Source organism: Pestalotiopsis fici (assembly GCF_000516985.1).
Source record: "Pestalotiopsis fici W106-1 unplaced genomic scaffold PFICI_Scf_1, whole genome shotgun sequence".
Classification (NCBI taxonomy): domain Eukaryota; kingdom Fungi; phylum Ascomycota; class Sordariomycetes; order Amphisphaeriales; family Sporocadaceae; genus Pestalotiopsis; species Pestalotiopsis fici.
Genome location: NW_006917091.1, coordinates 820,977 through 848,677, shown reverse-complemented (window position 1 = coordinate 848,677; position 27,701 = coordinate 820,977). Strand labels below are relative to the sequence as shown.

The following is a 27,701-nucleotide window of genomic DNA, read 5'->3' as shown; positions in this document are numbered from 1 at the left end:
CTCTCTCTCTCTCTCTCTCTCTCTCTCTCTCTCCCCCCCCCCCTCCTCTCTTATCATCAAGTTGGGTGAGCAAGTGACTTCAAGCCTACGGTTCCGCATCGATGCCGCATCTTTTGGGCGCGAGAAAAACATGACGTGTTCCATTTCAGCCCTATACTGTCTGTTTTCGCAGAAACCTGATCCTCTACTGGTCCGGTCCAACGGTGGCACAATTTGATGGCGGTGGCAGCTCCTGGTTACATACACAAACAGCATGCATCAATTAGACCATGTATTTCCACTGTCTCCTATACGTCCCAGACTTATGGAAAAGGGGTGGTCTTGGACGTCGAGAGCCAAATCTCTTTGAAACCTTCGTAAAGTGGTTTTGTTTACTCTTGGGTGAGCATCTGGATCAAGCCCTTGAGACCTTGCATAAACACTTATTATTGTCTCAGTTGTAGGGCTAGGAATGCTATACCCACGATTCAGACGATGTGATTAGGGGCAGATTAGGTCAACAGAAGGTAGTCAAGAAGAGCCCAGTGTAGCAGCTTTTTCTCATTAATAAGCAACAAGACTGCCTCCATGAGTTTTCGCAGAATGCTTTCCGCCTGCATACTTCCTGGCGTTTGAATTGCATCTCGACAATGTGGCGGGGAATATTGCAAGTGCTGGCCTTGGGCCTGGCTCAAATGGCATCAGCCGATTGTGTCCGGGATAACTGCCTCGAACGTGAGTACTGACTGACTGATTTGCTCTGTAATTTTCCGCAATTTGTACGGAACCCAATTGATCTCCTTCTCAGGCATTGACTGCGGCCCGGGATGCGTTGCCGATTGCTCGAGATGGCTCGCTGTCACCGTCAGGCCATCGCCCGTGTAAGTGAGTCCGATTCCTCAAGTTACACGATTTACTAATCCACTGTCTGCAGCACTTTGACATCAACCACTTCGTCACTTGGAACCTGCGAAACAATAATCACGCAAGCCCCAGAAATAGTAGTCTCCAACGCTGAAACCAAAAAGAAGAGGAAGAAGAGGACGTGCAAAAAAACCACGCCTTTTCCTTTCTATGCTGCTCTATGTGATGACAGCTCCCGCTATGCTTCAGCCTGCGAATGTATTGGTGTGACGGCCACAACAGAAACGGCTGCAGCCCATGTAGTGACAGAATATGTCACTTTCGTGTACACCACACAAGACGACACTGTCACGGAAATCGAAACTACAGCGTCCGCAATTCCTGGGCCGGTTCTTACTTCTTCTGCGGTTGAGCCATCAATGACTACAAGCTCCCGGGAAAATGACAATCAGAGTACCAATTCCAACGACTTTTCCGGCATATTGTCATCATTGCCATCAAGCACAACAATGACAACTAGTGCCGGTTCTGCTGATACTGGGCCGATTCTCACTTCTTCTGCGGTTGTACCAGCAACTACTACAAGCTCCCAGACTACAGACTCGGAAACTACAAGCTTCCCGGAAAATAGTAGTCAGAGTACCGATACCAGCGACTTTTTCAGGCATACTATCACCAACGTTTGCAGACACCACAACGATAGCCAGTTCCGCTGATTCTGGGCCGGTTCTTACTTCTACGTTGGAGCCATCAATGACTACAAGCTCCCAGGAGGATAATAGTGAAAGTACCATTTCCAGCGACTTTTCAGGTATATTATCACCAACGTTTGCAGACACCACAACGGTAGCTAGTGCGAGCTCCGCTGACTTTGGGCCAATTCTCACTTCTACGGTGGGAACGTCTACGACTACCAGCTCCCAGGAAGACAATAGTGAGAGTACCATTTCCAGCGACTTTTCAGGCACACTATCATCAATTTTATCAGATACCACAACGATAGTTAGCGCCAGCTCCAGTGACTCTGGGCCGATTCTCACTTCTGAAGTGGTGCCATCAACAACTTTAAGCTCCCAGGAAAGTAATAGTCAGAGCACCGTTTCCGAAGACTTTTCAGCCTCATCATCATTGTCACCAGACACCGCAATAACATTCAGTGCCAGTATCACAGATGCTTTCACTTCTACGGTGGTACCATCAGCGACTACAAGCTCACAGGAAAATAACAGTCAGAGTACCGGTTCCAACGACCTTTCAGCCATATTATCATCATCATCATTGCTGTTGCCATCAAGTACTCCTATAACAGTTAGCGCCAGTGCCACAGATGCTGGAACGATTCTCACTTCTTCTACAATTGTGTCATTAACAGCTACAAGCTCCCAGGAAAATGATGATCAGAGCACCATTTCCAACAGCTCCTCAGACATATTACCATCATCGGAAATTCCAACCACCGCTAGCGCTGGTTCCACGGATTCTGGGTTGATTCTCACTTCTTCTACGGCTGAGCCCTCAACGACTGCAAGTTCTCAGGAAAATGATAATCAGAGTGCTACTTCAGACAACTCCTCGAGCATGTTACCATCATCAGATACTACGACGACCGCTAGCACCGGTTCTACGGATTCTGGACTGATTATCACTTCTCCTACGGTTGTACCATCAACGACCACAAGCTCCCAGGAAATTGATACTCAGAGTACAATATCTATCACCTCTGTAGGCATATCATCGTCATTAACATTAACGTTAACATCAGATATCCCAACAACAGTTAGTGCCAGTGTTTCGTCAACAATAGAGGTTGCTCCTGTTCTCTTGACGGTGGTCCCGAATGTTCCTTCATCCAATCAGAAGAAAAGACAAACTGACGACTCGGACGGTGGATTCATCGGCGCCCCCAGCACGACAGACGATTGCAGCGTCGGCACACCCTTCAACATTACCGACGGACAGTTGTCCAGCGACGGGCAGGTTATCGGCACGAATCCCACCTTGCCCTACATTGAACTTTTGCCCTCTTCCTTGGGGTCCATCACGACAACCTTTTTTGTGCTTGACTCTCTTCTACACTGGAGGAACGAGTCATTCTTCCAGGAAGAGGCAGGCTTTTGCCAGACTGCAGACGGCCGCGTTTATGCCACATTCTCTTCTTCTGAGAATTGGCCTACAGATTGCTCGCCTGTAGAAATCCTTGTCTACAAAGGTAAGTATAGCATGATATAAGTCGAGTCACACACGACTGACAAGTCTTCAAGCTCGCCAATGTCAAAATGGCGTAATTGTCCCCGATGACGGCACAGAACCAACGAGTTCATCTGCCTTGACTTCTGCAACCGGAACTCAGTCCGAGTCCTCAACAGATACCACAACAACCAACGTTGTTGCCACCACAGACAGCACAAGTAGTTCTCAAAGTCTGACAGCATCAAATCAGTCTACAGATATCGGGGCCACCTTTGAGAGCACCCAATCTACAGCCTCAACAACGAGCACGGAACCTAGCTCTTCGATCACTTCTTCAAGCCTGCTAACATCGACATCTTCTGTACCGTTCACGATGAGCCTCGGTCCTCCGGACTTGGCCAGTAGTACCCCTACAAGTACAGCTGTCGTCACGACGGGAGATTCCTCAACAGTCCTCGAAAGTGCTTCTTCAACTGATTCGTTTTTACCTTCTTCGACAACCTCCAACAGCGATGTAACTACATCCTCTGATACGAATGCGCCGCTCACTTCTACCTCTAGCACAGCCATCGTATCCAGTAGTGATTCGAGCGTGAGCACTCCAAGTGAGACTTTTTTCAGTAGTTCAACGACAGACACGAGCGCCTCGGCACCGACAATCACAACGTCGACACCAGGCAATACCCAGACTTTTGACCCTGGTTTCGGCTCAACTACAAGTTCCACAACCGAGGCGACAGATAATACGAGTTTGGAAGCCGTCACCAGTAGCAACAGTGGAACATCATCTGAATCTTTGTCATCTACTACGGCTTCAGAATTTACTTCAGAATCTCCCTTAACGTCGAGTGATGCAATTGTCAGCAGCAGTTCTCTCCCGACTGACACGACTGCCTCGAACACCGATAGTAGCTCAACTACGGAGTCACTGACCTCAACTAGCAGCTCAACTGAAAATACACCATCTGATTCAAGCTCGACCATCTCGTCTTCTCCGACTAGCACTGAAACAGATGTAACATCAGTAGTTGGTTCTAGCACTTCGTCTGAAGAAGTTTCGACAGACACAGCTATCAGCAGTTCATCTACCGACGTGCCAACAAGCATTTCTCAAAGCGATCTTCCTGTAGATTTATCCACCAGTTCATCTTCTACTGATATATCAACAAGCTCCCAAGGCAGCAATCCTGCCACGGAGTCAGCTACTACCACAGTGGATGCCACTGAGACGGCATCGATATCGAGCAGCAGCTCCTTCTCAGCCGAAGTGTCCTCTTCCGAGACTTTGCCACCAAGCACATCTTCAACAGAGCCAACCGTTTCTGCATCAAGTGATATCGATACAACATCCCCCACAACTGACTCAACGGCTCTGAGTTCGCCTACTACGACTGAATCTAGTACCTCCGAGACGCAATCATTCTCAAGTGATTTGTCGTCCTCGGAAACGCTTCAAACTACGTCGAATGCATCCCAGGACAGCTCGCTAGCACCAGAGCTGACGTCTACAAGTTCTTCGTCGGACGAGGCAACAACCGCAACGCCGACAGACTCGTCAAGTTCGGAAATAAGCACAGACAATATCTCGCCAACACCTGGAACAAGTTCTACGGAGGAGTCATCGTCCTTGATTAGCCCTACGACAAGCTCTACCATTTCGACCGAGTCACCTGTTTTGTCTTCTGATATTTCATCCACTGCCACCTTGCCGTCTAGCACAGAAGCAGCGCCAGAAACAACAACGGACCAAAGTACAATAAGCACTACCTCAGTGGACACCTCATCGATGACAGCAACAGACACGACTGCTCCTACGGATACGACTGCTCCTACGGATACAACTGCATCTACAGATACAACTGCTCCTACAGATACAGCTGCTCCTACAGATACAGCATCATCGACAGACACAACGGCATCTACAGATACAACGGCGTCTACAGATACAACTACACCTACGGATACCACCGCTCCTACGGATACAACTGCATCTACAGATACAGCGTCATCGACAGACACAACAGCAGTAACAGATACAACGATACCTACAGACACAACTGCACCTACGGATACCACTGCTCCTACGGATACGACTGCTCCTACGGATACAACTGCATCTACAGATACAGCGTCATCGACAGATACAACTGTTCCCACGGATACAGCATCATCGACAGATACAACTGCTCCTACAGATACAACTGCTCCTACAGATACAGCATCATCGACAGACACAACGGCATCTACAGATACAACGGCGTCTACAGATACAACTACACCTACGGATACAACTACACCTACGGATACCACTGTACCTATATCTTCGAGCGTTGTTGATACGTCAACAGAAGCTTCATCATCATCAACAGATGTCACTTCAACGGATGCTGTACCATCTTCAACAGGTCCAGTATCAACAGATGCGACTTCAACAGACATAATATCAACAGACACAACGCCAGCAGATACGACGTCAACAGAACTCACTTCAACACAAGTGACTTCAGCGGATGCAACATCAACAGAGGCCGTACCCTCCTCAACAGATGTCACTTCAACGGAGGCTGTACCATCTTCCACAGACACAATATCAGCCGAAGTAACTTCAACGGATACAGCATCAGCGACAGATACAGGTTCAGCGACAGATACAGCTTCAGCGACAGATACAGCTTCAGCGACAGATACAGCTTCAGCGACAGATACAGCTTCAGCTTCGTTAACAGATATAGCATCGTCAACAGATACGGCATCAGCAGAAGTCACTCCAACGGATACAGCATCATCAACAGACACAGCGTCATCAACTGATACGGCTCCATTAACAGATACATCATCAGCGGAAGTCACTCCAACAGATGCAGCATCGTCAACGGATATGGCATCGCCAACAGATACAGCTTTATCAACAGATACGGTATCGTCAACTGATATAGCATCAACAACAGATGTAGCATCGTCAACTGATGGAGCATCATCAACAGATACGGCCTCATCAGCAGAAATCACTCCAACAGATACAGCATCATCAACAGATACGGCATCGCCCGCAGACACAGCGTCGTCCACAGATACAGCGCCATCAACTGATACGGCTTCATCAACAGATACATCATCAGCAGAAGTCACTCCAACAGACACAACATCGACGGAATTGAGTTCAACAGATACATTATCATCAACAGAGGTCACGCCAACAACGGATGTAGCATCAACAACGGATGTAGCATCAACAACGGATGTAGCATCAACAACAGAAGTGACATCAACAGACACAACGTCATCAACAGGAGTCACATCAATAGATACAGCATCAGCAGAGGTTACTTCAACGGATACAACATCAGCAGAAGTCACTTCAACCGATATAACATCATCAACAGACATCACTTCAACAGAAATAACATCAACAGAAGCAACTTCTACAGAAATCACGCCGTCGTCAACAGAAGTGGCTCCAACGGATACAACATCATCGACGGAGGTTGCTTCAACAGATACAACTTCAGCAGAAGTCACTTCAACAGACGTAGCATCATCAACAGACGTAGCATCATCGACAGACGTAGCATCATCGACAGACGTAGCATCATCAACAGACGTGGCTGCAACAGATACGGCAACATCATCGACTTCAATCACATCGTCAGTCGATACGGCTACTGGTCCAGAGGTCACTTCGCCAACTTCAACGGGAACAAGCGCGGAGACAAGTTCAACAGAAGTAACATCAGCATTGACCGAGACCACGCCAACAGATACAACAACTTCAGACACTATATCAACGTCATCGAGTATCACAGCCACGTCAACAGAAACGGACGTTTCTTCAGTCGATTCCCTGTCTTCAACAACTCCATCAACAAGCCTGTCCAGTACTTTGGAACCTACAACCTCATCTTCATCCGAATTGTCTACTTCTGAGACATCTTCAGCAGAAATCAGTGCGACCACAACAGAATTGAGCACGCTCGTAACGAGTACAACCAGTGACACCTCTACGGCTGACAGCACAAGCTCTCTTGCGACCTCGGATCCAGAACTCACCACGACTACTGGTACAGAGACCACCACATCTTCATCGGCAGAAGTATCGTCCTCGGACATCCAGACGACAAGTTCCACGAGTACCTCTGACGCAGACGTATCGTCAACAACCAGCTCCTCATCAACAGAAGTGGAATCCCCAACAAGCTCTGTAACCACTTCAGATGCCCCTACCACCACGACTGATCTTACGACGTCATCAACAAGCACCACTGCAGAACCAACAGCGACCGAAGAACCCGACACGTACCCACGCAACTTTTGCATCAAGATTGCCGGCCCAGACCACCTGGACTGGATCAGCAGCGGCTTCGGCCCCGGCGACGTGCTCAACTTCCGCAGCCCGCAAAACGCCCAGTTGCCCACGCTCTACTTTGAGCGCAACGGCAACGCCAACGGCAGCCCCGTGTACAGCCCGCTGGTGGGCACCACGGGCACGGCCGCCAGCGCCCAGGCGTCGGACGCCTGGATCTACGCCTTCCTGTCCGTCCCGCGCACCGACGCCGCCGGGAGCCAGCCCAACCCGGCCAATATCATCTTTGCGGGCCCGGACCAGCTGGACAACTACAGCGACATGTACCAGCAGGTCGAGTGCCGCGTGGCGGGCGCGGCGCCCGGCTCGGCGTTTACCTGTCGGGTGCAGTTTGATAACAACGAGTTTCCAGACTACAATCAGTTCTCACTCGCGCCCGCTGAGGCTAGCAGGAGGAGGATGAGGAGGAGAGAGCTACAGTCCAACAAGAGGCAGTCTGAAGATCCCAATACTGCCCAAGCAATGCAATTGGCCTATGACCAGGCATCTGAGTACTCTCTGTACATCGATTACGATCCCAATTGTGGGACATATCCCGACGAAGCTAACTAGGCAAAGGTCGTGGACGCGAGTAATGGCAGGAGAGCCGGGGATGGTTTGGAGAGAACGCAGGGAGCTGTGCTCCTTGTTCATGTATTTACTTTTCATGGGCTGGCCACTACATATACCCTGCTACTTTGTGTACAATTATTGTTATTTTGATATATAAACCGGCGTAAATCTGCACTGTTTTATAATAATGATAGTTTTTATCAATATGCGGTGCTCACTATGTGCCTCGGATTGTTGTTTGTTATCCTCTCTTGATGAATTTATACAAACTAGTTCCGTGAAATATCCATAACGTTGCATAGTAGCCATGGCTTTAAGCCACTCGTTATAATGGAGAAATTCTTCGATTGAATATCACCGCCTCGCCAGCAGTGTGATTCGGAAACCGTTTTGAGACCAGACCAGAGCCGAAATTGCTCGTTACGTATCAGTGAGGTGTGATTTGGTTATAATGATCAAGACATTATTCGATCGAGCAATGTCTTGTCTTGAGTTCTATCGGCATCGAACGTGACCGAGACATGATCCTTCCCTATCTGTACACATCACCAGCAGAAAGACCAGCAAGTTTGAAACACACGATAGCCATTGGTGTCACTGCTATTATTACGAAACTTATTAACGCTTCCCGATCTCCTGCAAAATGAGTTTTACGAGCACTGTTACATTAAAATCCTACAAACGCTTATCGAGAGATGAGTGGCGAAGCACGAACGCAAGAGAGAATGAAACCGGACAAATTGGCATTATCTGAACATGCCCGTCACCACCCTCTTAGCTCTGTTGCGACATGTGCGTCGGCAGATTATAGGTAGCATAATCCGTGTGCACAAACGCCCTGTCCACAGCGGGGACACTCTCGAGGACGTACTGCAGACTCTCTGCCAGGTCGTGGCTGTCGCGCAGCGGGGTGCTGGCATCGAGTACAATGTCGACCTCGACGTTGAGCTTGTCACCGGCGTGATAAGCCTGCAGGCCCTGGATCTGGCGAATGGTTTTGGCAAAGCGCATCGTCAGGTACAGCAGCACGTTACGCTGGTCTGCAGTGGCTGAGAAGCCCGACAGGTTCTTGATGTGCTCCAGAGACGTCTCGGACCAGTTGTAAATGACGACACAGGACAGAAGCAGGCCACCGAGCGCATCGAGCCACCAGATCTTGGCATAGAAGCCAACTACAAACATCATATTTTAGCAAGCGTCTTGTGATGCAACCAGTAGACCAGAAAAATACATACCTATCGGGAAAAAGATGGATCCAATGTTGAAGATGACATCAGTCCACGCATCCGCAGCCAGAGCTTGGACATTCGAGTTCTTGACGAGACGGCACCAGAGCCAGCACAGACCCTTGATAAGGACGGTGCCCGCCATGATGCCGATAGCAGGAATCCCGAGCTCGACGAGTTCATGCTCTGGAGATGCTAGTCGTTGGATCGACTGTAACGCGACTTGACAGAAAGAGGTGATCATGATGACCGAAAACACCAGAATACCCAATGGCTCCAGTCTCCTCCGACCGACGGGATATTTGTACTGGTCCTGGCGGCTGACCAACCACGTAGTCAGCCAGACAATGACGGTAGACAAAAAGTCCAGTACGGCATCTACCAAACTGGCCAGCACCGACATGGAAGACACTGAAATGATTACAGCAATCTTTCCAGCCAAGAGAATAAAATTAGCGGCAAAGTTCACGTAAATGGCTACAGTGACAATGTTGCTGCTGCTGTCGAGATCATCGTCATCTTCGAGCCACGGGATCTCGGGCTTTGCGCCCTCGCCATCCCATACCTCGCCGTCCTCTTCATCGTGGTTGCTAAACAAGGGCGTCGTCTCGGTGGGCCGGTAGATGTCTCTTGGCGTACGCTTGACCTTCTTGACGCTCTTCCCTGCCTCCTCGCCGGACTGTCCGTTCCCGTTCTCCTCGTTGGAAGGCGAGCCAGTCCCACTTGTTTTTAATAATCCGCTCCCCTCTATCAAACTTCCCACGGCGCTCCTGTTGGCACTACCAGGCTCCTCGCGGATGGTATCCGGGATCTCGACGCCGCGAAAGTGGCTGGCGGGCATGTCATTGTACTCGTTGAGCAGATCATGAGGCAGACTGCTGTCCAGCAGCCGGTCAATGTACAGGTACTGCTGGATAAGATAGTTGGTGCGCTCATAGTAGGCGCGTATGGGCTTGCGCATCGAGGCCAGCTGCTCCTCGGGCACCCAGTAGCGCTCCCAGCGGTACCGCGGGTTCGAGTTGCCAATCAGACGCATACTGCGGACGGGACGGCTCATGAGCACGGCCGAGAGCCGGCGCTCCTCATACAGAGACCGGCGCGACGTGGCATCATCTTCGCCACCGCTCACGCTGCCTGCGGCGCCGGCGCCATGGAGGTGGTGGTGGTGGAGAGAAGCCTCGTGATGCCCGCCCGGGTGGTGCGCCTCCAGGTCCGCAGCATCGAGACCACCGGTATTGCGCCAGGTCGTCGTCCCGTAGCCCTGCAGCGAGCTGTGGGACCGGTTCCGGATCAGGTGGGCGAGCGTGCCCTGGCCGCGCGGTGAAAAGGCGGGCGGTGCCTCGTCTTGCAGAACGAGATAGCCTTTGCGGTGCAGGCCGCTTCTCCCTGGAGACCGGGACAGGTACGACGAAGACTCTTGAGAAGACATGGCTGGTTCGAGACAACAAAGTAAAGCAGATGAAGCTTTCCGTTGCCCTTTCACCGAACTGCTGCCAACTGAGTCACTGTCTGTTTCCAGTCTATGAACTCAGCCCTGGAAATGACGTACCCTCAGCTAGATTAGAGCTGGACTTGGGGGTAAAATTCTTTCCGTCGAAGCAAGGAGGTAGACAATTGCGTCTGCCAGAGGTAGCTGATGGTAGCCTGGTGAGCTTCTGAAGCATGTGACAGTACCAGTAGACTTGCACGATTGGCGTCGTGGTTCAATGGAAAGCGTGGGGTGACTTCTTTATCATGATAGTTTTGACATTTCCTTGAGCTGCTGCTACACGTTTTCATACCTAGCTAGCTTGTATCTAAGCTATCGAGTTTTGAAGGTTGCAAAGCTAAGCTAGCAGATTGCCTATTACCCATTTGGGGCCAAAGGTTCCAAAACAACCTGAACCTGGTACCGTGTGTGCGGGTACCGAGGGGGTTCAACCGCAGGCCACTTTTTAGCAGATCTTCGCTGTACTCAAACAACCCGAGCCCCCAGGATCTGCAAGGTCTTTCTAAGGTCCGCTGTTGCAGCGATTTCAAAAGCAATGTCAAAGCGGAGGAAAGAAAAGACAGAGAAGAGAGAGTGAGAGAGAGAGAGAAGAGAGGAGACGATGAAAGATGCAAGGAAATCAAGAGACGAGAAACGGAGTCATCATGGTCGTGTTCTTTTATTCTCCTCCTATTCGTTCCCTCCAGGTACTCGTTCGTCAGCACGCTAGATTCATGCAAGGCTGCCGTTGTTATTATTTTGTACCAAATAAGACATGGTAAAAATAAAAATAAAAATTGTCAAGGTTTGGTGAAGACGAGCTGGTCCCAGCTCACCATTAGATCTCGAAATCTACTGTGTACTACTTTTTATTGTATCCATTATTACGGCGAAAGCGTCTCGTGAAGTTGAGAGTGGAGGTTTCCACAAGCAAAGGCCCGGTCTTTTTTGCCGCTCACTCTTTTTTTTTTTTCCTTAGTCATTTTCAATGCCAAGGATCTTCAGGGTCGTCGTGTTTGATGGAGTCGCCTTAATCGGGGGAGAGACCCTTCTTATTACTGTGTGCTACACACCAGTGACACTTGATGAGTCTCTTGCCTTGTCTGCTGCTTGGGGAGCTCGTCCTCTGACAAAATGCCAATGAGACGAATGTTTTGTTTCCCGCAGATTAATGGACGCGTTTTACTTGCATGGTCCATGTACCTGTCATACCCCATTGTATGTGCGCCGCCACTTGAGAAGCCCCAGATGCTCGAGGCGCAGTGCGCGTGAGAATTCGTTCACATGTATGCAAACTTTTCTCAACTTGAAATGCGAGGTAATAGGAGTAGTGGTAATAATAGTAAGTGGAGGGTGAGGCGGAAGTTCTGGGGGACCCAATCACGCAAATACTATTCTGTACATGACCTCTTGCATACAACAGCGGACCCGGGCCACTTTGCATACACATCATGCACATCTAACTTACCTGCTACTGAGATGCCGAGCGTGGCGTATTAACATTAGGTTCGAGAGCCGTGTAGCTTATCTGAGTACATCGTCAAGCGGGAAAACAGCAGACAGCCCGGGGGGGAGGTTTCGTCATGAAGGGGGAATGAGCGCTAGTCACCCGGCGCCCGTGGCTTGACAGAACTCTGTATCATGGCAGACACGGCTTGGTCTAGAATCGGCATAGGATAGATTAGTGACACAAGAGGGGAGGCCATGTCGGAAACTCTATAATGTAAGCACTGGATGAAAATGAAAAATTCGTTCATTGCGTTTTCAACAAAAGAGACATGAATAGAAACCATGACCATGCAAGATCCATTACAGCATGAACAAACTCTGCTGATATAATCCACCGACTTTCCGGGCTTGCCTGCCTGCCTACACGTGTGGCAACCACCAAATATAGCTTGACCTTAACATTCTGTAAGCTTTGTCTAGAAGCCCGGCCGGAAACGCAAGGCATTGGTTGGCCGAACAAGAAGCTTTCGTCAATCCCCCGCAACCCACGCGCGCCTTTCCCGGGTCCGGGTATTGTGAATGCGTGGAAGCGTTAATATCAATCCACCGAGGGGTGCATATGATGGTGTACACTACAGCAATCCTTGGCTTTATATTCATTCAGCTAAATATATAGTTGTTCCGTGCTGGGGTCGGTCATGCCATCATTGACTTCATTATTGACTTCATTGGCCCACTGATTGAATTGAATCATGTTGCCTAGATCTCTGAACAATACTTTTTTGAAAAGTAATCGCCGGGTACGGAGAGCACGACAAGGCTCTAGTAGTTGACGGTGTAGTCACATCAGCCTGCAGTATTCTGGGACAGCTCACATGGTTGCTTGCGATGGGTTACGAAGCAAATTGGTAATAAATGCAATTGCCGGCTCGGCAATTCGACTGCCAGGCGGAAAGCTCGCTTATATGAGATGTAAATACCAGCTAAATGGTAACTCATATATGTACACATGAGGTTGGCGTCTTGGTAAAGAGCCATTTGAAGTGTGATCTAAAATAGAGAGGATTAGGTTAGAACATTACCTCTGGAGGTAATCTGTACTTACATTAGCCAGCTGCAGGGTGACAGTTTGAACCCGCGCGGCTGGTGATATATAAGGAATACACAGGTTTGCCGTCAGGGGCAACTTGTTTAAGTGCTTCTGCTTTTTTAATACTATGTATGGTCGACGATTGTGGGTTGAGCTGGCCACAGTCTTCAAAGAAAATGTCCAAGGCAGCCCGCCCAATGAGCTAATTGCCCCTATTCCATGCAGGCCGTGCCGTAGACCATGGACTTGGTTTTCGACGGTCGTGACGGACGCATAAAGGATGCGTTCCAAACCCTAAAAGAGACATTTATTTGTATGGTGCTGCCCTCAACTGAGCATGCTCAGCAATGCACTTTGAGGCAAATCGGCCTGCAGTGTTGGAAAGAGAGTATGTTTACCAGGCCCGCTTTGCTGGTTCTCGATTGCATATAGGTACTGTGTACCAACCTTTCATGCTATGGGGGCGCAGATCCGTGTGTGCCCAGTCTTCTTACGACGATACATACGATTATTAGTGTATGCGAACTCGGGCCACCAGATAACGACGATAATCCAGTCATACAGTACCCAACTTGCACACTAAATGCTGAAGATCGTTCAGAAGTCAGTCGCAGGTTGACAACATCGACGATGCATGACGTGTGCAGTCTGCATTCTTGTTGGGCGTCGTCAATATTGGCTACGAACCCTTGTAAATCGCAAATTTGCTCCCGGCGCTTCGCCTCAATGACCTCTGGGTGAGCAATAAGATCAATAAAAAGACCTTTTTTTGTTCATTCCTGGCCCAAATTGGACAGAGTTGAGTCGAGATTCGCTCATTGTAGCAATGCCTCTGACTGGGATGATTGGTCCCACGTCAGATCAGATCTCCGACGGCGGCTCGGCTGCACCTTCAGGGCTGCGGCTAAGGCGATTGGGGTAGCGAACGGCCGCGTTTGGGCTGATGTTGGGTCAGATTTAATCATCCATCGTATGCATTTCTAACCTTGGCCTGTCGGCGTCTTGTTGGCAGAGCAGCCGGCCCCCTGAGTCGTGGGGATGGATGGATGGATGAATAAATGGATGGTTGCTCGGAGGACCTGGGTTTTCTGGCTATTGATTGCTGAAATGATTTGCTTCATGCATAGCCTGCCTTGACATAGTAGGCAAAACGTGCCAGGGAAGAAAGTTCTGGATGGTGGGGCTTTAGTGCTTCGCGCAAGTAGAAGTGGCCATTTCGAATCTGGATTTTGCAAGAATGAGCGTAGGAAAACTTGGAAAGTCTGCGACTTCCGGAGTCGCAATGGGAAGGCAATGCTGAACTGTACCCCATGTGAAATGGAACCCGAAGCGGAATACGAGAGAGCATTCGATGCTAGACGTCAGGGCGCTTGTCTTCTTGTTGGCACCATTTGGCTCGACATGGGGCCGCTGACAGGATAAACCGCTAATAATGAGAGTTTGATATTGATCGTTGACCCGCAATCTCCATATTGATCCCCACGCACGTGGTGTGTAGTTGGTACTCGTGCCTCGGAGGCTGAAAAACAGCAAATTTGTCCCCAGCAAGAAAACAGTCGATACGATACTGTCCGCTAAGACTGAGTTGTGAGGAAACCAAAAGGCACCATCGCCAAGAATTATCTTGTCTTCTCTGACACGGAGAGTTACGTACTACGCTCCCGAGCAGCACTACCAATTCTTCGGGTTGTGTACAGCATGGAGCGTAACCGTGGAAATAACACAGAAGCCGTGCAGTTTTGTTCAACGTGCTACTATTGCCGTCTTGTGATAGGTGGATGGGGGGCCATGGATGCATACCTACAGTGCGGTACCGTACGAGCCGAGGGAGGAGTGTCCGATCAGTGGGTTTTCGGTGATAAACTCTTGATAGATACGGTAGGTAGGGACGGAGTATGTAACATACACTAGGTACGTAGGTAGTATGGGGTAAACCCAGGTTAGTCGTCATAGACAGGGTATATCGAGATGATCTATTTCTCTCGATAGCATCACGATTTGCAAGTTGCAAGGTAGAGCTGGGAAAGTGATTATCGGGTGACCAGAAGTTGAGCTGCTGTGTTACCTGGAGAAAGTTCCCGTTGAGCATGGTATGTTGCTCGGGCATTGCGTATGCCGCCAAGCACAGGCGGATGCAACTACTAGAGGTTGAGGATGGAGAGCTCTCTGCTGTCCTGGTTAAAGCTTCTCTTTTGAAGCTGCAGATGGATGACCAGCCAGCACCATTTTTTTTTTTTTTTAGGACCAGTAGCGGTGACCAGATGGCGGTTATTAAGAAGTAAGCCATGCCGCCATAATGCGTTCAAATGGCTTACAGGGGTCTTCTGGCAGCTGCAATGAAAATGGTATGTGTCCTTGGTCGAGGTGCTCCGTAGGTACACACTGTGGGTTGGAAATGTTGACAGATAATCTTTGAACACTTGCATTCTCAAGAGGCGCTTGGGCGCGGCTTGGATTCGATTGAAGATTGGGCTGGAAGACTCCATCTCCCAGCAGCAGCCACCAGCGCCGGCCACTTGCATCGGATCCAATTCATTATTTGGGGCAGAACACTCTTGAGGTCGAGATGAGAAGTGGATCATGGTGATAGTGGTTAAAAGAAACATCCGCCGGACTTCCAGGTGGTTGCTCATGTTGTACATATCAAATTGACCTAAAGCTATAGTCGGGAAATATTGGTGCCTCGGACCCTCCCAATATAGCCTAGGTGTTTCCAGATAAATAAAGTAAGATTTTCTTCAAAGTCCAAATTGTGGAAAGTTGACTTTGACTAAAGTAATGGGTATAACTCTCGTTTTAACGGATAAAAGCATTAGACCCCGGGACCTCCGGTTTAACGGCTATTTCCGGTAGGCTATAAGAGGCAATTAGGTTTTATGCATTTTATTTAATTAAACCTATATAGCCAAATCCGTTTATTTATATTAAATTTTTTAAGTCCCTATTAATTTCCTATATAATAGCATTATAATTAATATAAAAAATATTACGAATAGCTTTTTTTATTATAATATAATATTTAGCATTAAAGGTTATTTAAAACCTTATATTGCTAATTAAGGTATTTTAATTAAAAATAATTAAAGCGCTATAATAGCTGCTTAAGCGATCGCTAATAAAGCTAGCTAAAGCGCTATAAAATATGTAATTATAGCGGGTGCTATTAAAGTTATAACTAAAAATATAAGGCAAATAGCCGTTAATATAGCTAGTTATAATATATTAAAGTAAGCTTTAATTATATTAATTTTTCGCTTAAAAAATTTTAAATTTAAAATCGATAAATTAAAATTTTTAGCAAAAACCTTTAATTATCGCGTTTATATAATATTATTTAAGCTTAATAAATAGGCTATTAGATAAATCGCAAAAACCTTTATTTATTTTTTAAATAAAAAGTTTATTATTATTATAATTTTAGCTATAATTAACGATAAAACGCTATTAATAATTATAAAATATTATTTAATAGGTATAAAGATAAAGGATGCTTTTTGCAATTAATTTAATTTTATTATTATTAAAAAAAGGCAAAAATTATTAAAGAAATTATATAAATTCGATTATAATAATAAAAACCTAATTAAATTTAATGCCGAATAAAATTATTATATATAAAAAAGCTATAACGCTAATAATTAACGCTTTATTTTAAATAATTAAATTTAATTATATTTAAAAGCTATTAAAAATAAAGCTTTAAAATAAATAAAACGAAAAAAAAATTAATTAGCTATTTTTTTAAAAGGCGTTATATTAAGATTTATATAATTTTAACAATTTTTTATAACTAAATTTATAAGTAAAATAATAATTAGTAATAAAAATAACGCTAATTTATTATTTATTAATAATAACGGTTAAATTAACGGCAATTATTAATATTACGGCAAAAAAGGTTATCGGCGAGTTAATTATAAATTTAAAAAACGCGATAAAAAAGCTATAAACGAATAAAGTTTTAATTTTACGCAATTAACGCAATTATTTACGTAATTAAACGCAATTATACGATTAAACGCAAATAAAGGCAATTACCGTAAGCGCGGTACAGGTCGTAGCCGGGGCCGGGGAAGCGCGTTTATAAGCGTATTCCGGGGCTCCTAATAATTATTATTAATTATAATAAATAATAATTTTTCCTACTAATTTAAAAGCGCTAAAATTATAAAACTTTTTAATTAAAATAAAAATTAAAAAAAATAAAAAATAGCTTATAATTATTATACGCGGGTCGCTTTTAGCGCAATTAAATAATTATAAATTACGCTTAATAATAAACGTTATAAATCTGCTAAATAATACGATCCGTATATATAAAATAAAACGAACTATTATAATTTCCTTATTTTAATAGCTATTTAAGCGCTAAATTTGCGTAAACGATAGCTATTAAATATAAGCGCTAATATTTATATTACGAATAATAAAACTAATTTTATCGCTAAATTAATTATTAAACTAAATAAATATAATCGGTTACCTATTATAATTAAAAACGGTATAATATATCTAATAAAATACGGCTAAATAATAACCGTATAGCGTAGCTTTAAAAGCAAGCGTTAAAAATTAACGCTTAAAAAATATTATTACGTTAAAAAATTTTTATTAAAAATAATTTCTAATAATAAGCTATATAAAACTAAATTTAAAATTTATAATAATTTTATTAAAACGCTTAATAATAAAATATTAATTATTATTAATATAACTAAAAAAAAGTGGTTTTTATAGCCATATAGGTAAAAGGAACCATTCCATATATAAGCTCTAATAGCATTAAACGGATTAATAAAGCCGTTAATTAAATAAACGATTTTATAATATCGCCGATTAAGCTATCTAAATAAAGAACGGCTAATTAAAACGATTAAGGCCACTAAAAGCATTAATTTAAATCTAAATAGCATTTTTATATTAATATGCGATGCGTGCGATAAAGCTAAAAGCGTTCGGATCGATTTAGCAAACCTAATATATATTTACGCAAATTTTGCGGCGACTTTATTATAGGCTAATATTAAAAAAATTAAACCTATTAATTTAAATAATAATCGTTATTTTATACTAATTAAATACTGTAAAATTATAAAATTACATTTTATTAATGCTTTATTTAAAAAGATTTTATAAAACGATTTCCTTAAATATATCGCTTAGCTATAATACGAGCTCGGGAAAAAAAAGCGCCGAATTAAAGCAATTCGCATTAATAAAATTAATAACTTTAGCGGTAGCTTTTTTAATAATTACGTATAGCAAAAAGGCATTAAATTAATTATATTAATACTAAATAATTAATATTAAAACGGTACCGCTAAGCGCGCGATCGGGATATTATAAAATAATACGCGCGCTATTTATATTTAAATAAATATTTTTACGGTATTTTAGGATAAAATTTGCAAAATATAGGTTATCGTTTTAAACCGTATAATATTTATTAAAAATAAACTAATTATTTTTTAATAGCGCTAAAAAAATAACTTCTAGCTATAAAATACACCTAATCGCTTATTAATTAAGCACTTTAGGATTTTTAAATCGCGTATTTTTATATATATTTTAAAGGAAAATAGGATATAAGCTAAAAAACTATAAGCAAAGGCGCTAAAAAGTATATTTATAGGTTATTTTAAAAAACACCTATATAAGGTATATATATTAGATATAATACGCTTTATTATAACTTTTTACGTTATATTTTATAAAAACCTTAATAAAAGCGCTAATTAGCCCGATCCATTAAAAATAATTAAATTACTCCCGTAATATATCTAAAATAAGCTGCGATATAAGACTTTAAATCTAACTTATTATATAAAGCTTTATAATCCGAATATAGCTAAAAAATAGGGATAAAGGGCGCGGCGATTTAAAGCCGGTTTTTTTTAAATATATATATCCATACGGTAAAGCATAATTAAATATATTATAATATATATAAATAGTGGTTATAATTATACTATAGCACGTTAAGGCTTAAATAAATATACTTACGCATATATAAATATAACTATAAAAAATAATTACCACGCTTTGATTAATTTACGGAACTATAATTAAGATAATAAAAAAAATCCGAGCTTTAAAGGCGCGCTGCTAATTGCGTTAAATAAAGGTTTATATAATTATTTATTATTAATTAATAATAAATTATTCGAATAAGTATAAAACGAATACCTAATATTAGTTATTAAATATAACCTAGATTTATTATTAATTAATTAGGTAAAGAATATATAAAAATAGCCTAATTAGCAATAAGCTATAGCAAAAAAAATTATTAAGCTATTTAAAAAAAAAACGTTTAAATTCCTCGATTATAATAACTTTAAATTAAAATAAAAGCTATTAATTAAATTTAAATAAATATATAAAATTAAATATAATTTTATTAATAATATAAATAAATAAAAGGCACGCTTTATAGCTTAGGGCTTTATTTAAACCTTCGGAATTAATTATAAAAAAACCTTTATTAATATAGCTAAATAAATAAATATCCGCGTTTTAATCGCGATAGCTATAATTAAAAATTAAAAAATCTTTTAAATCGATTTTATTATAGCCTATTTATTAAACCGGCTTAATAAAAAAATTTATATACGCTAATTTTTATACCTAAATAAATTTATATTTTAATACTTTAATATTATATAATAATATAATTATATTCCTAATAATATAATTAGGCTATTACGCTTTTTATACGGTTTAAAGCAAAATAGCTTCGAATAATAATAAAAAATTAAAAAGGAATTAAAAAAGCTGGGTTTTATAAAATTAAAGACCGATAATACTATTTATTAAAATAAGGCTAATAAAACGGTATTAATTTTTTATATAAACGATTTTATAATTATATATACGAATATTAAAGCTATCGAAAAATTAGTTTAATAGCTAAATAAATAATTAAAATTATAATATTTAAATGCCGCTAAATAATATTTAGGAATACGCATTATTTAAAAAGAAAATAATAGTATTATATTATTATAAAATAAATATTTAAATTAAATATTTAAAAAACTCGGATGCTAGGATATTAAAAGTATTGCTATTTTTATTAATCCGGGATTAATAATAATAATTTATAAATTTAAAGGTTATATTAATTAAAAATCTAAAAATTAATATTTTAAAAAACTCGGGAAAACGAATTACGCTATAATTAAATTACGCATAAATATAATATACGCTAATAAAATATAAATTCGCTTTATAAATAACCTGTCTTTTAATTATATTAAATACTTAAATAAAGTATTATAATACTTTTAAGGCACTCGTATAAAAGGGATAAAATATACCCGATTTTATCGTTATACTAAATATAAGGAATTAGGATTATATATTTACGTTAACGCTAATTTTATAAGCGATAAATTAACCTTTAAATTTATATTTAAATAGGTAACGTTTATAATAAGCTTTTTAATAAATTAAAATTTAAAGCTATAAAGCGTAATTGCTTAATTTATTATAAAAACTAAATATTACGCTATTAATAAAAGCGCTCGTAAAGCCGCATTTATTAGGAACTTATTAAAAAAACTAAAAATAATACCTTAAAAAGCGATTTTTTTATTAATTAATAATATAGGCGCAAAAGCGTAGGCAAAGGCCTAAATTAGCATATTTACGAAAAAGCACGTTAAAAAATATTTTTATTATATTTAATAAAAAGTTTTTATTAGGAATATTTTAATTAAAAAAATTATATTTACGGAAAACGCCGCTAATAAGCTTATAAAAGCGATATAACCTAAAGACTTTAAGCATTTCGTATATTTGCTGGGTATAATAGATTATAACCTAATTATAGGTATAATTATTATTATTTAATTATAAATTATATTATAAATTATCGCAATAAGGCTTATTTTTTTATTTCGATTAAATCGCTCGTTATAAAAGGCGTATAAAAAGTTGACTTTAACTAAAATAATAGGTATAATTCTCGTTTTAACGGATAAAAGCATTAGACCCCGGGACCTCCGGCTTAACGGCTATTTCCGGTGGGCTGTAGGAGGCAATTAGGTTTTGTGCACTTTATTTAACTAAACCCATATAGCCAGATCCGTTTATTTGTACTGAATACACTAAGTCCCCATCAATTTCCCACACAAATCAGTTTGTTAGTATGATTTTTTCCGTCAAGCTTGACAAGCGCCAACTGCACGATAGACTACAGTATATATCGTACGTAGCTCGTAGAGCGCGTTTGGTGGGACGGTTATTAGCGAGCTGTTGGAGGCAGGCTGGGCAGAGAAGCGGATGAGATGGAAATAAAGCTTGTCGGCGAAGAATGACCCAGCCAACCTATCCGTTAGTTGGTCACGGCAACGCCGCCAGCAGGTATAACGATGTCCCTCCAGGATAGATGGCTAGGTGAGCCGCAATCCTCCAAGCGGCGACTGACTAGAGTCGCCTTCGATCGTCTACCTTGGAGTAGCTATCGACGCGATAAGATATGCCAATGAGCCTTTCTCAGCAACGCAATTGTCTTTGGTGAAGTCCCTGACCTGTTGTATGTACGAACTACGTACCGGTTCAGCCGCCAAGTTTGCGCGCCTGGATGACTTTTTGGTCTTTTCGATATGCTTGGCGACCTTTGCTAATCATGCAGAAAAGAATGAGTGCACAGCCTAGCGCATTGCCGAGTGGTTGGAGATCAAGGTTGTGCTACCACGACCAGCACCAGCTTGGCCGAATTGAACCCGTGTCGGCGCCACTTCTAGGAGCCCAATGCCACCCCAATTTCCATAATTTCCATACCCCCTGGGCCATTATTATTTTTTTCTTCGTCCTCTACACAGTAGTTGCTGTGGTGCGATCACAGACACCTGCATTCGCCCCGGTAATTGTGCCTGGCCCGGGTTGTTCTGCGGTGCGAATCCCGCCATTACAAACCGGCCACACCAGGCAACGCCAGCCAGTTGGCCAACCAGCTTTGGACGGGATACCTCCCACCTCGCCCATACCATCCACATCCATTGATCAGGTAACATCCAGCCAGCGGTGGGATTGTGCTTCGTCGTGTAGAAAGGTACCTTTTGCCCTCTCTTCTGTGTCGGATCGAGACAGGACGAGACGAGACGAGACGAGACAAGCATCGAGTCCGCTTGGACTACGATGTCGCCTTCCTACATACCTTGTATTAGTGAGTAGACATGTCATGTCATGTCATTCAATTCATGTAGGCGACCAGCAGCTACCTATGCGATTAGCTGTATGTACTGTGTATGTATGTCATGTCATGTAGGTGCCGCAGACAAGCGTGGTCTGTCTTTTACGAGCTTTTTGAGACAAGAGACCCCCCCTCGAGATCAATGGCAGCCCACTTGGGTTGGCCTGGCGGCAGCGGCGAAAGAAGAGAGAGACGGAGGCTTTTTCCCATCCTAGGCCAGTACGAAGTAGCTAGTACACTATGTGCATTCTCGCACAGGGGCAAGGGTCATCAGCAACGGCCTAGAGGCTGCCCGGAACAGGTACTAGTGCCACGGCTATCCTAGGCCCCTCCACCTAATAAAAATAGACTAGGAAGCCTGTAGGCTGTAGCGTGTAAGGGTTTTGTGGTAGCTTGTACCTACTACACTAGCGGTAGGTCTGTCGCGCGGGCTCTTCGATTGGATTGGCACGGAGGCTGACCATCGCACCTGAACCTGACCGCGCACCTTGCTGTTACCGAACGTGCTGCGCTTGCTCGCTCGCTCGCTTCTTGGCTGCCTGCCTTCCTGGACCTGCCCTGCTGGGGGAAGGAAACGAACGAACGGGGGGACTGGGAACGAAAGAGACGGACTTGTGAGGAAAAAAAAAAGACAGACAGACAGACCGAGAAAACGAACGAAAGAAAATTAACATCCGATCCGTCCTTGCATCAATTGCCGTCATCGAGCCTCTTTCTGATCTTGTCACTCCTCCTCCTCCTCCTTTCGCTCGCTTGCTCCTTTCCCTGCCTCTCGAAAAGATCTGCTGCGCCTACATACATACCACTACATACTGTACACCAGCCAGCCAGAGGAAAAGAGAGAGAAAAAAGCAAAACACTCACAGCCTTAGTCTTGGCCCATCATATTTCCTTTTTGCTGCTGTCATTGGTTTGTTTAACTTACTTCTGCATTGCATGTGTTTCATCGCTCGAGCTTCTTCCGACTCATTTACTCTCTCGCTCGTCCTTTTACGACACTGACGGCACGACTACTCTGCTTAAGCTCTGAGCTGCCCTTCGTTTGTACTCCCTCTACAGTACCTACCAACCGCTGTTCGCCGGTACCACCTGGACTCAATCCTCCCTGGCTTGTCCACCTCGTATTTTCAAGAACTTCGATCGCGAGTTCTGCCTACGACAAAAGTCTTCGCTGTAGCGACTTTGTCTCCTCCTAGGCATACGGGTAACGTCGTCGATTTGTTCTAGTGGTCGGCACTTTGGGTCTACCCACACTACACCCAGGATATCGTGTAAGTCACATTCAACTCTCCTGGCAAATAGTACGGAACGTCATCTCCATCGCCCGCCCGAATCGGCTCTTGTCTCGCCTTCTGTCGTGGTTTTTATGGCATTGCGAGCTACTGGCGTCGGTCGATCGCCAGGCAATAACATGACTGGACTCCTTCGCCACGCTTGCGCATCCAAACCGATACGGTCGGTCAGCATGCAGGGTCAGCGTGGTCTTCTGTCCTTGACAGACATCACGACTGTATGCCCAAAGGTTGCACATGCTACTGCAGAGATTCGGAGCTGCGCGGGAATTCGCTACTTGATGGTATGAACATTGCTAACTTTGTGCTCTCTTGCCTTATGCAGGTGTCCGTGGTTTCGCATGATATCTGGAAGCCTTGACCAAGCCTTTCCACAGTACGATACCCGACAATAAACCTCGAGTTGGTATCACACACAATTCTTCATCCACTCGAACAGGACGACTTCACTGTCAGTCCTAACACACCGATCTGATTTTATGGGATTGCAATAATTCAGTCGGCGACAGTCAAATCATTCTATATGCCTAGATTCCCGGTCAACTTCCGACGGAGATCAACCGTGACAGAAGATCAAAATGCTCCGGTAGAACCGTCCTTTCGAGTCCTTGAACGGAGTGACGCGGCTCCGGGGAAGTCGTTTGACGGGGGAATGAGGATGACCAAGGCTGGCGGACCGATGCCGAGGACAACCCTTCACGATGTATCGATGGACGACAATATCTTTGCCGATGCTAAGAATAACCGGTATGTTGTCCCGCGTACGAGAATGCTTCGTCCGATTGGTCTCATTGTAGACCTCACGTTGCACGGGTTGTTGAAAGACGCTAATCAAATCCAGTGGCAGTGGCAGTTCTAACACGACGAAGACAACCTCGGACAACTCATCACGTCATAGCAATGTGTCGACGGCACCGTCGTCCACTGATTATGCTACAACGGAAGATTTTCGAAATTCGGCAAGGAAACCGGCATACGATGCGCCCCTACCAGCCCCTCCGAGATCATCAGGCAGTGGTTTCTTGAAAAATGCTGGTCGTACTTTCTCTTTTGGCATGTCCAAGAAGAACCACACCGTACCAGATGAACCTGTCCCGCCAGTACCCGACCACTTCGAGCCTCAGACACCGGGAGGTCGTCCCCGAGCCCCGACTGCTTCCACTGTGACGGAGAGAACTCCGCTACAGGTGGAAGACAGGGACTTCAAGCTGGATTTGGGTGGTGACCTTAGCAATATGCTCTCGGCGTTCGGTAAGAGGTCCAGTGTGATGACTTTGAGGCGTGATTCTGGTCAGCCGGCACTGGCCTCCCGTGATCTTACTGGCAACCGTGCTAGTCAGCCTGCTGCGCTCAGTCTGGACCATTCAACTGCGATCGAGCCGCCGCCCAAGTCATGGGCTAGCCAACGCTCTGATGAGGGGCTCCTTGGTGCTCGTAGCGCATTGGCATCTCCACCACCTGTTCCCAGGCATGCAGAGAGCCCTGTCCTGCGAAGAAAGACGCCGGAAGAAGATGAAGACGCAATACTCTTGAAGGATTCTCGTGCTGCAACCAAATTTCTGGCCAATGAAGACGATTCGTATCACGGGAACGGCGACACCATTTCCAGCCTTAAAGAGACGTATGCAAGACCATCGAGGTATAACTCGCAGCCGGACGAGGATAACATGTTCGACACATCTTACTCGCGCACAAGAAATGCCGGGCGTCCCACGAACCGAGCAAACGGCGCCGCTCAAAACAAGGTCATGACCCCGGCCGAGTTCGAAAAGTATCGCCAGGATAAGGTCCGACAAAGCCGAAGCAGTCTCGACAAGGATGACTCAGAGAACGAGGACGAGGAAGATTACGAGGATGATGAGGATGATCGACAGAAGAACATTGAATTGGCGAAGCAGCGACGCAAGCAGGAAGCCCACATGACCGTCTATCGACAGACAATGATGAAAGTAACAGGGGAGCAATCAAGCGGCATGGCATCGAGGCCTGGCCTGGGCACGTCCATGAGCGCTCCCAATCTTCTGGTCGATGAAAGTCATGTACTCGGTGGCTCTCAGTCGCCGCCATCAGATGGCTCCTCGGACGAGGAAGTGCCGCTAGCAATTCTTGCTGCACACGGCTTTCCTAACAAGGCTCGGCCCCCGACCAGGCTCAGCAATATGGCCTCCATTCCGGACTTGCGCGGACTCAACCAGCCATCATACGTTGCAGGTCCTGGTTCCGTCAGCGGCGGTGCAGCAAAGAACCTTGGTGGACAGGTGCCAGCTTTCGCGAGAAAGCTTCCTCAGGATCCGTTCCTGGGTGCCGGCTTGATCAACCAACCCCCGCGCGAGTCGTTTGCTCTTGCAGGAGGCGTTCCGGCGTCACAGGGACGTTCCATGCCCATGCCCACCGGTGGTCTTGTGGGAGTCATCGCCAACGAGGAGAGGGCAAAGGCGTTGCGTCGTGGCAGCCCAGCAATTGACCACATGAAGAACGGCTTGCCGCCCCAAATGCAGATGCCGATGAACGGGTTTGATCCCATGGCCCAAATCCCACCGCAAATGATGTTCCCGCAGCAGCCAATGTTGACGCCTGGTGATCAAGCCCAAATTCAGATGACGCAGCAAATGCAACAGTTTATGCAGATGCAGATGCAGTTCATGCAGATGATGGCCGGTCAGCAGAACAACCAGGTCCCTCAACTGCAGATGCCCATGGGAATGCAGATGCCTGGCCCCGGTAGTCGTCCCGTAAGCCACATGCCTACTCAGTCCATGAGCTCCGTGCCCGATGCGCGCCAGTCATATCTTGGCTCCATGACAGACGTACGGCAGTCGTTCATGGGTGACTCGATGATGGGCATGAATTCGGGGATGAATCTCGAGCCCCCCAGACCAGCTGGCCAGACGCGGACTATGAGCATGGTACAGCCAAGTTCCTCCTCATGGATTCAACCTCTACAAGGTAGCTTTGGCGCACCCTCCATCCGTGTCCAGGGCGGCGGTTATGCACCATCTATTGCACCTTCTGAGCGTAGTAACATTGGCCTTCCCGGACGCTACCGACCAGTGTCAAGCATCAACCCATTGGACGGTACCGGCTCAAGGTCCAACACCATGTCCGGCGCACTGCCGACCCTCTCAAAATTCCAGGCCGAGGTGAAGACGTCGCCGCTTGCTAACCCAGATGATGACGATGACGAGGAGGGCTGGGCGGCCATGAAGGCGAAGCGTGAGCAGAAAAAGAGCAGCTGGCGCAATAAGAAGGCTTTCGGATCCGAGATTGGAGCCCTGATTACCTAAGGACCAAATGGTATTTTTCGACATTTGTTCATGAGTACTGGAACACGGCATTTCGATAGAACAGGATCTTGGGCATCAGCATCACTGAATTGAGTCATGGCTCAAGAACTTTTCTCGAGGAGCATAATATTTTCTTTGGACCCTTGGATATCCATGAACGATTTCCCTACTCACGGAGGGAAACAAACGCATTCGACGGTAGCTGATGAACTCATCTCGATATACTGGACGAGACATTCACTTTTTGTACATCCCCGGAAAAAAAAACAAGATCAAATACTCATCTCCTCGGAAACTTGGAGCGGCATTGTGGGCGCTTTGGATAAGACGGTTTCTTTTTATGTTTTGACAGTAATGTGGTTCTCGAAAGAATCATTGTGATGAAGGGCAAGCAGGCGAGACAGGTGAGGGATGCTTGAATTTGGAATTTGCTGGAGGAAATATCCGAAGTGTTGGATTTTTGCATCAAGTGGATTAATCATTTGATAGACTAAGCACACAGACACATCTATCTCATCCTCTCTCACACGAACACACAAAACTTAAATACCACGTTAATATAATAGTTGGGGATTGGTTCTTGCGCACAAACTTCTCACTAGTATTGATTCGCCTTTTCTTGAATATGAAGATGATAAGCGGTGAGGCCATTTGAGTCGTGTGTTCTGCGTGTTCACATCATCGTGGTCATCGTCGTTCGATTACGAATTCGTTTGAGCTGTCACACAGATACTACCAGCTTTTGGAA

General features: G+C 44.6%; 3 protein-coding genes across 3 annotated transcripts; 2 read left to right on the top strand and 1 right to left on the bottom strand.

Annotated features, from left to right (window-relative positions):
- Positions 1 to 674: 674 nt before the first annotated feature.
- On the top strand, positions 675 to 7,945 carry PFICI_00268 (uncharacterized protein; the record flags this gene model as incomplete). The annotated part of the gene is made up of 5 exons (XM_007828849.1): positions 675 to 714; positions 788 to 860; positions 914 to 1,473; positions 1,532 to 3,052; positions 3,105 to 7,945. The coding sequence occupies 5 exons, from the start codon at positions 675 to 677 to the stop codon at positions 7,943 to 7,945; spliced, it is 7,035 nt and encodes a 2,344-aa protein (XP_007827040.1).
- Positions 7,946 to 8,719: 774 nt separating this feature from the next.
- PFICI_00267 (uncharacterized protein) lies at positions 8,720 to 10,600 on the bottom strand (the record flags this gene model as incomplete). Its single annotated transcript, XM_007828848.1, has 2 exons — positions 8,720 to 9,117; positions 9,181 to 10,600. 2 exons carry the CDS (start codon positions 10,598 to 10,600, stop codon positions 8,720 to 8,722), a joined length of 1,818 nt encoding a protein of 605 aa, XP_007827039.1.
- Positions 10,601 to 24,192: 13,592 nt separating this feature from the next.
- PFICI_00266 (uncharacterized protein) lies at positions 24,193 to 26,953 on the top strand (the record flags this gene model as incomplete). The annotated part of the gene is made up of 2 exons (XM_007828847.1): positions 24,193 to 24,416; positions 24,511 to 26,953. The coding sequence occupies 2 exons, from the start codon at positions 24,193 to 24,195 to the stop codon at positions 26,951 to 26,953; spliced, it is 2,667 nt and encodes an 888-aa protein (XP_007827038.1).
- Between the last annotated feature and the right edge of the window lie 748 nt (positions 26,954 to 27,701).